Source organism: Tasmannia lanceolata, unplaced genomic scaffold (genome assembly GCF_043159265.1).
Source record: "Tasmannia lanceolata isolate RefF3 unplaced genomic scaffold, GAP_Taslan_0.1 ptg000025l, whole genome shotgun sequence".
NCBI classification, from domain to species: domain Eukaryota; kingdom Viridiplantae; phylum Streptophyta; class Magnoliopsida; order Canellales; family Winteraceae; genus Tasmannia; species Tasmannia lanceolata.
Genome location: NW_027518702.1, coordinates 7,829,280 through 7,837,736, shown reverse-complemented (window position 1 = coordinate 7,837,736; position 8,457 = coordinate 7,829,280). Strand labels below are relative to the sequence as shown.

The 8,457-nt window shown below is 38.8% G+C and overlaps 1 protein-coding gene across 2 annotated transcripts; it reads right to left on the bottom strand.

Moving 5' to 3' along the window:
• Positions 1–1,557: 1,557 nt before the first annotated feature.
• Positions 1,558–8,457, bottom strand: LOC143858327 (putative jasmonic acid carboxyl methyltransferase 1). 2 transcript variants are annotated; one of them, XM_077368981.1, is made up of 5 exons: positions 8,245–8,395; positions 5,270–5,458; positions 3,182–3,586; positions 2,169–2,441; positions 1,558–2,029 (listed from the first exon to the last, which is right to left on the bottom strand). In XM_077368981.1, exons 2-5 carry the CDS (start codon positions 5,345–5,347, stop codon positions 1,718–1,720), a joined length of 1,068 nt encoding a protein of 355 aa, XP_077225096.1. In that variant the 5' UTR covers positions 5,348–5,458; positions 8,245–8,395; the 3' UTR covers positions 1,558–1,717. The 2 variants fall into 2 exon arrangements, with proteins under 2 accessions (XP_077225096.1, XP_077225097.1); XM_077368982.1 differs by lacking the exon at positions 5,270–5,458 and having other exon boundaries at positions 8,245–8,457.

Below are 8,457 nucleotides of genomic sequence, written 5' to 3'. Positions count from 1 at the left end.
ATATCCAAAAGTTTGATCCAAAAGCAGACCACTTTTTAAGAGGCTGCTGTTGGATCAAATATCAAGGGCGGTACTGCTAGCACAGTACATGACAGTCGAGCACCATATAAAAACTCAGAAACATTCTGGGGTGGTTTGTGACTATATGAATGTTTTGACCTGATGCCATGTTGGATCGAATGCTAGATGGGGGGACTATCCACATCAGTGTTGACCATAGTTAGCAAAACTCTGTTTTAAACGGTGTTTTTTTGAAAATAAATACTCGTTCTATTGGTGTGCCGTCTAATACTCGTTTGAAACTTTCACAGTGCAAAAAAACTCCGTTTTTATTAGGCAAACGTTTGAAACACTTTTAAAATGTATTTTAAACACGTTTTTTTGCCGGCTTTCCAATTTTACCCCCACCATATTTTGTAAATGACGAAATTTTAAACTCATTTTCTTGTGTTTATGTTCTTTTGAACCGATACCGTTTTAAACTCGAAGTTTTTTTCCGAATCACGATTTGCTAACTATGATCTAGGTATATAATAATAGATAGATACTAATCAAGTTTTTTCCATTGTCATTGTTTTCTTTCCAATAAAATTTTTTATTGAAAAACTTTTTTCCTTTAGAAATTTGGTTTAGTATTAATTTAGTAGGGTTTGGCCTACCATTTTACACCACGTGTTATTGATGGGATGGGGGGCCACCCTTTACACCTCATGTTTTTTATGGGGAGGGGCTGCCATTTTACACCTACGATCTTGATGGGGTGGGACTGTTAAGTTTTGAAGAGAAGATAGGGACACACTATTTTTAGCCCAAATTTTATTGGTGAGGCGGGAACCACCATCTCTACCCAAACCTGTGAATTACGGTGGGACCCACCATTTTAAGCCTCATGTTTTCATGTGGTGGAGCCCGCCATTTTTCACCATTCATAGCATGGGTCCGGAATACTAATTGTATTAAGATTAAAGAAATTCCGGTATGCTGTATAGAAAAAGTAACGATGTGTATACATGCAATTTATACCTCTTAATAGCATTAATATAAAAAGGAGTAATTTGTGACCCTTGTTGTTCACTATACCAGTCACATAAGTGTCTAAAGTACTGTACCATGATCCAAACCACAATATAATGCTAGCTAACTTTAAGGACAATAAAACCAAAGGAAATGATCCCAACTCACAAATTTTTCTTTTTTTTTTTGTAGGTCTACCAGATATATTTAAAAAGAAGAGATTACAAATTCAAGGGGGCTTAAAGGCCAAGCAAGGGGGAACAGGCTCCCCAAGGCATCGAAGGAAAAGAGAGAGGGCCTTTATAGAGGCTTTAAACATGGAAAACAAAAATTACAATCTATAATGAGGAGCTCCTGAGGAGTCGTGAGCAATAAGATCCAGCACTTGAGGCGGGATGTCTTGAACTTGAATATCATCTCCTTTGCAGAGGCAATCCGGCTTTGAGAGAAAATCAGCAGGCTGATTTCCTTCCTCAACTCACAATTTAAAGACTATAAAAACAATTGATTTTAGTTTTTTTTTTTTTTTCTAACATGAATTGGTTTAGAATCAAATACAACTCACTTTATTTTAATGGTGCTTACATCTTTCTAGACAAAAAGCATAAAATGCTATCGAAATATGGAAGTAGGATACAAAACTTTAAAATATAGAAATACTAATATCATTTGTTCGTGTTGAGGCAGAGCTATATGTTGATTTTCATCCTTTTCTAGTCATAGAAAGGACCAAACTGATATGGTTGGATTTATTATTTGATAGATACTCAACATACTTCTGTTCATATGTTCGAAATAAATCATCCATTATCGCCGCTCCAAACTGATCAACAAGCATGGATTCTGTAACAGCTCTTATACCCTTTGCACTACTTGTGGAGATATCAATTTCCATTATTTCGATTCGATCAACACTAAAGGATCCTTCTATCTCAACGATAGCCTCCAATTCTTGAATTGAAGGTGCATAATAGGGTATATTAAATGAATCCACTTTGTCCTGTTCCATCACTCCCTAAATTTGACAAACTTATCAGCAAAACATAAAGAACAATAATATATGAAAATGTAAGTATGTAACTGTGTTTAAAAGAGGGGGGGGGGGGGGGGGGGGGGGGGGGGTTTAAATGGTTACAATGTGGTGCTGCCTCTACCTGTGAGACCATGTCATTGAGAGTCTGAGTAATCAGTTCCCATTGGAAATAACATTCTGTACTAGATGCGTCTGAGCTTCTTCTGCCAGAAAATGTAAGGACCATACGCCCTCCACCAATTACTTCTTCCGAGCGTGACTTGAGAAACAAATAGAAATCTCTCTGAAATTGCGCCAAGTATGCTCTAAACACGTTGGGAGGGCTTGTCTTTTCTATATGAATTTTTCCCTTGTTTAGTGAGATACCCATTTCGTTTTGAAGCCCTTGAGGAACCTGGCATATCTCAATGCTTAAATTAGGATATTCTTCAAAACACGACATGCTTACATGAAGTATTGAACAAATTTGAGTGTACATAAATTTATGTTCATGCATGAGTTTCCTTATATGAGGAATGCTAAACTCATGGGATCCCGTGTAAGCATGTATACACAAGGAAAGAGAGTATCCACATATATAGCCCAGATCCTTTTCTCCATTTCCGATGTGGGATCTTACAGGGGTGCCCTTTCAACTGATTTTTGCAAGGGCACCCCTTAGTTTAGCATTCCTTATACACATGTGTGTGTTGGCGTGCCCCGGGGGGGCATTTGCTAGGGAGAACAGCTACACAGGTTGACTTACTCATATACACGGATGGCCCGTTATATGTCAGAGCATCCACACAGGCTCAGATTTTGTCTTATTTATTTAATTCACCTGATGTGGCTGCTCTCACATGCAACAACCCATCTGTGAAATTCTTATTCGATGACCTTAGCAAATCGAAATCCATATGTGTGTGTGCGCGCGTGTGTAACTTTTTGGAACAAAAATAATAAAGCCACCCTCCCTGAGCAGCCACTGTATCTCGCCAAGTGCCCCATTGTTTTTTGTTTTGAATTTTGAGAACCGGTTCTGAGTCTAAAACTAATTATTGGACTTAAAGTCCCTGTTTGTTTTGGATTTTGAGAACCGATTATTTTGTCTAAAACTAATATACCAATGACAGCTGATTGGGTGAAAGTACTGACCTGGGAGAGCCAATGGAGACTATTAGAAGAATGAATAAAGTGTAGACTTTCGCTTGGGAAAAGCCTCCCATAAAAGGAACCAGCCACTCCTGCCACGAAACACTGTCCCAAACCGACCTGTTTTTCTTCGTTAAGCCTTTCATAGAAACCAGGTAGATAACTGAAAACGGTGTTAAAATCGTTCCCTGGAAGGTCATTCAAGAACATTTGGAACTCCGGCAACGGATGGTTCAGCTCACGGCATTTCATCTTGATAGTATCTATAATATGAGATATCACAAAGAGGGTGTTGGGTCCCGAAGAACAACCCAAGTCTGCTATGCTCAACTTCTTAGGAAAGGTAGTGCAATAAAGATCTAGGATTGCATCTTCTAGTATGGGCATCCCTTTGGTTAGTATTGTTTTCTATAAGAAAAGAAAAAGAAAAAGAATATCATAATCAAATCATGTAGAAGACCATTGGAATGTACATGTGTGTGTGTCTATGTTTTCTATAAGAAAAGAAAAAGAAAAAAAATATCATAATCAAATCATGTAGAAGACCATTGGAATGTACATGTGTGTGTGTCTATATATATATACTAGTAAAAAACCCCGTGCGATGCACTGGCCGACAAAGAACTGTACGGACCACATCATAGGTTGATCCAAACAGTCCATGTGATGGAACACAACAGAAATATGTTGTGCTCGTAAAATCATTTCCATAGGCTGATCCTAGCCCTCCAATCTATAGAGGTTTCAATAATATGTTGTTCCTCTTAGGTGCTCGGAATTTGTCAATATTTTGAAAGGTGTCCGAGTCAGTAGTATTATGTAATATGTTTACAAAAATCCACAGTATTATGTAAGATATGCACTCAATCCGTAATTTTTCTAAGAAAAAACGCCGTTGACTTTGTGGACAAAATGTATAATAAAAAATTCATAAAGAAGGGTAAAATAGGTATTGCGAAGGCGTAGAATTGAAAATATGGGGCTTTAATGGGGGCCTTTGTTAACAAAAGCAAAAAAAAGTGATGGGTAATTCTATTAGAATTTTGGAAGAAATTCAATATATATATATAAAGAGAGAGAGAGAGAGAGAGAGAGAGAGAGAGAGAGAGAGAGAGAGAGAGAGAGAGAGAGAGAGAGAGAGAGAGAGAGAGAGAGAGAGAGAAGATTTTTGGACACGCATAGCGTGGGTATAAAATAATGTGCCCCAGCCCATCAAAACATGGATTAAAATGGTGAGCCCCACCTTATGTGGAGATCGGGACCCACCCCATCAAAACATAAGTTAAAACTGATGTGCCCCACATGTGGCATGTGTTTGAATGGCATTGGTGGGTACCCCTACCCAAATATGATGGAAAATGGTGGGCCCCACCCTAATACATGGATTTGGGTGGAGATATAGTGGGCCTAACCATGGGTGTAAAATTGTGGGGCTCACCATATGTATTGGTTTGGGTAGAGATGGTGCACCCTACGATATCAAAACATGAGATGTAAAATAGTAGGTCCCACTCATGCTATACATGGGTGTAAAATAATGGCGCTCACCTTACCCAAAAATGTGTTTAAGGTGTTGGGCCCCACCATTGCATGCATGAGGTATAAAAAGTCATCACATAGAAAAAATTCCAGTAAAATTTTCCAAGGGAAAAGGTTTTCTGGAAATTAACAATTAATGAAAACAGAAAGAAACATGGTTAGTATAAATTATAGGAGTTTTTATGCAGTGTGTGGCCGGTATTTTTCAAAAAATAATGAAAGCGCACTCCATAGGATGATTCAAACCGTTTATTTGTTGGGCCACAACTTATATGAATAGGTTTAGCCCCCAAAATGATTTCCGCAGGATGATCGTATCCCTTGATATAATGAGGTTTTCGTAATGTGCAATCCCTCAATAGATCGGAGCGTTAGGATCTTCCTATGGAAATGATTTTTTGGGGAACAATATTCTATTTATGTGTTGGCCCTACTAATGAACGGTTTGGATCATCCTATGGAGTGGGCTGTACAAAAAAATACAGGGTTATATAGCAGAGAGAGAGAGAGAGAGAGAGAGAGAGAGAGAGAGAGAGAGAGAGAGAGAGAGACCTGCACGACTGAATTATTAGCATAGCTGGTATCTCCCACTCCACCATTCATGTGAAGAACTTGTTTCACTTCCATCATGGTTCTCTTTTAATGGCCTCCTCCAAATTAGACGAGAGTGATCACACCTTATATTTCTCTCCTATGCCAATATGATTGAGGTAGGATATATATAGCTGGAAAATGTTTGACCTAATCACGGGAATTGAGCTTACCATGTGACATGAACTGTATGAACTTAGTTTTTAATTGAGGGTTGCCCCAAAAACGGAAATCTGTTTTGTTAAAAAACGAAAAGCATGTGCACCTTATCGTGACGAGTCCCGTAGTTTTCAAATAGTACTGTATTGACCACACTCTATGATGATCCAAACCATCCATGTGATGGGACACAACGTAAACAGGTAGTGACTTGTGCCCAAAAAACATTTCTATAGGATGATCCTAGCCCTCTAATCTACAGAAGTTTCCATAATACGCAGTTCCTCTATAGATCGGAGGGTTGGGATCATCCTATAGAAATGACTTTTTGGGCACAACCTGTTTACGTTGTGTCCCATCATATGGATGGTTTGGATCATCCTCTAGTGTGGTCCGTACAGTACTTTTTGAAAAATACAGGACTATAAGGGCTTACACTGTATAAAAACTCATTTCCAAACCGAGTTTCATTTTAGAATGTTTTCCAATTTAATTTCTGGCCATGCACAGGTCAAGAGTTTAACGCAAACCGGCCGTCCGGCCAATAAATTTTGCCGTTCACGAAATCATAGTTAAAGAGCAGAATTTCATTTCCTGGCATTAATTGGTACCAGCAGCCAAAATAAATAATTGGCTGCCAATATCAAAACGAGAGAGTGTGAAGACCCACTCCCTAGAATAAGTCCAAGCACCTACGAAAGCAATAATATTAACACTAAAGTAGTTTATGGGGATTGCCATTTAAAAAAAAAAAAAAAAAATTTATGGGGATTTGCTGGCGACCACCCATAAAGCAGTTCGTGGACCGGCTCGAAAAAAAAAAAAGATTGTTATCATCAGGTTGCATGTTATTTAAACTCATAACATTACACATCCAAATCCAAAGAACCTTACGCAACAACGACTTCAGTTAAAAAAAAAAAAACAATAACAAATTTCAATAACATTTAGAGAAAATTGTCAATTGGTGACACAAAAATGATAAAATAGTGAATGGGTGACATCCTTTTGAAAGCTTGTGAACGGAGGTTAAAACACCTTTTACGTACATGGCCTTTTACCTAAATACCCCTCAGGAAGAAAAAAATCCATCGTTTTAACTTCTCTTTGTTTTTAACTGTTTGGAAGCTTTTTTTCACTTTTTCTCTCTCATTTTTTTTATTTTTAACCACTTGCAACTCATCTTCTCTGGCGTTAGGTGGTGGCCGGCGTGAAGATCAACCCATTTTCTCCAGCGTGGGGCGGCTTCTTACGCTAATCCGAACCTCTCTTCTTTGTAGTGGACCGTATTCCGGTGAGGGCGTCATTTTTTCCGGCATCTTCCCCATCGTCTTAGGTATGGTAGGGTATCATGTTTTTTTTTTTTTTTGTTACTTTTATTTTCCTTCTATTAAGTTACTTTTGTGGTTTAGGATTTTATTTTCACTATTGGGAAGCCTTTACACATATAGGGTTTCATTTTTTATTTTTTCCCTAGTAAGTTGGCTTTGATGAGAAACCGTTGACATCTACTGTTTCATTTTCACTGTGGAGAACTCCCTTTTGATAATCTCCCATTTTCAGTGTTGAGAACCCCCTTTTGAGATTGATAATCCCCCACTTCCATTGTTGATAACCCCATTTTCACTGTTGACAACCCCCTTTGAAATTGATAATCTCCCTTTTCCAGTGTTGAGAACCCCTCTATGTAGTTCATAATCCCCCCATTTCCAGTGTTGAGAACCCCCTGTTGAGGTTGATAATCCCCCATTTTCAGTGTTGAAAACCCCATCTAGGTAGTTGATAAACCACATATTTGTAGTGTTGAGAAGCCCCTCTAGGTAGTTATGATAACCCCCATGTAGAGTGTTTTGTTTGAACCCCCATTCAGTGTTATGAAGAGTGTGATAGGGAAACCTTTTAATGTTCATTTTAAGTTACATGTTTTGATGATCATGGTAAAAACTGTGTTTTTTCATGGAGATTGGTAGAAACTATGAGAGGGGAATTTGTATGCATTTTTTTAAATGGCAGGAGAACTTATTTGTGAATGAGGCAACTTGGTTCTGAATGGCAGGGGAACTTGTTTGTGAATTGCTGGGGAACTTATAAAATTTAAACTGGTTTTATCGTGTCTCTTTGTTTATTAAGGGCGTGTTCGGCAACCATCTCCAGAATGGTTTTGTGTTTTTGTAGGTGCAGAGAATGCACAAAGCAAAGAAAAAGGAGAAAATCTCCGCCGGTATGCACAGCCCACTAGGCCCGTTTCTTCCGATTGTCATTTTTCATGCGTATAAGCATGAGATTTTGTGGAGCGAGTCGCTTCCACAGTTCCTCATCTACCCATTTTTGTCCAATAAAATCAGATGAAATGAGAAGCCTTGCCAAACACACCCTAACGTACTCTATAAGAAAATAAAATAAAAAAGGAAGTGATATATCTGCCACTTTGATCAGTTGGTAGTACAAGCAGCAATGTATCAATGGCTGCAGATGGGCTGATGTACTTCATGTGGGAGGGGTGTTGATGCCTCCCCGGCTATGAAGTCAGTTTCCCAGATGCCTACGATGGACACCCGCCGCCCCTTTCGATTACTTGGGACACCCAACAGAAGTGTACGTGGCAATCAACCCCATTGAATCTTTCTGTACATCAACCCCTCTGCACTTGATACACTGCTGCTGGTTGTACCAGGCGATCAAAGGGGGGGATATATCACTTCCCATAGAAAAAATATCCTAATCAAATCATCTAGAAGACCATTGGATTGGAGAGAGAGAGAGAGAGAGAGAGAGACCTGCACTACTGAATTATTAGCGTAGCTGGTATCTCCAACTCCCCCGTTCATGTGAAGAACTTGTTGCACCTCCATGGCTAGCTCTCCTTTAATGGCCTCTTTCAACTACAAGAGATACAACACACCTTATATTTCTCTCCTCTATCAATGGATTTGAAGTAGGATTTATAATGGAGATATTTTTGAGCTAAATCCTGTGAATTGGGCTTTAGA

What these genes read in the sequence shown, in the direction of transcription:
- LOC143858327 (XM_077368981.1), bottom strand. Translation starts at nt 5,347, where the DNA reads ATGATGGAAGTGAAACAAGTTCTTCACATGAATGGTGGAGTGGGAGAT. An exon ending in CTAATAATTCAGTCGTGCAG is followed by an intron (nt 3,587 to 5,269) that starts GTCTCTCTCTCT and finishes CTTTTCTTATAG; the next exon opens with AAAACAATACTAACCAAAGG. An exon ending in GTCTCCATTGGCTCTCCCAG is followed by an intron (nt 2,442 to 3,181) that starts GTCAGTACTTTC and finishes GAGATATGCCAG; the next exon opens with GTTCCTCAAGGGCTTCAAAA.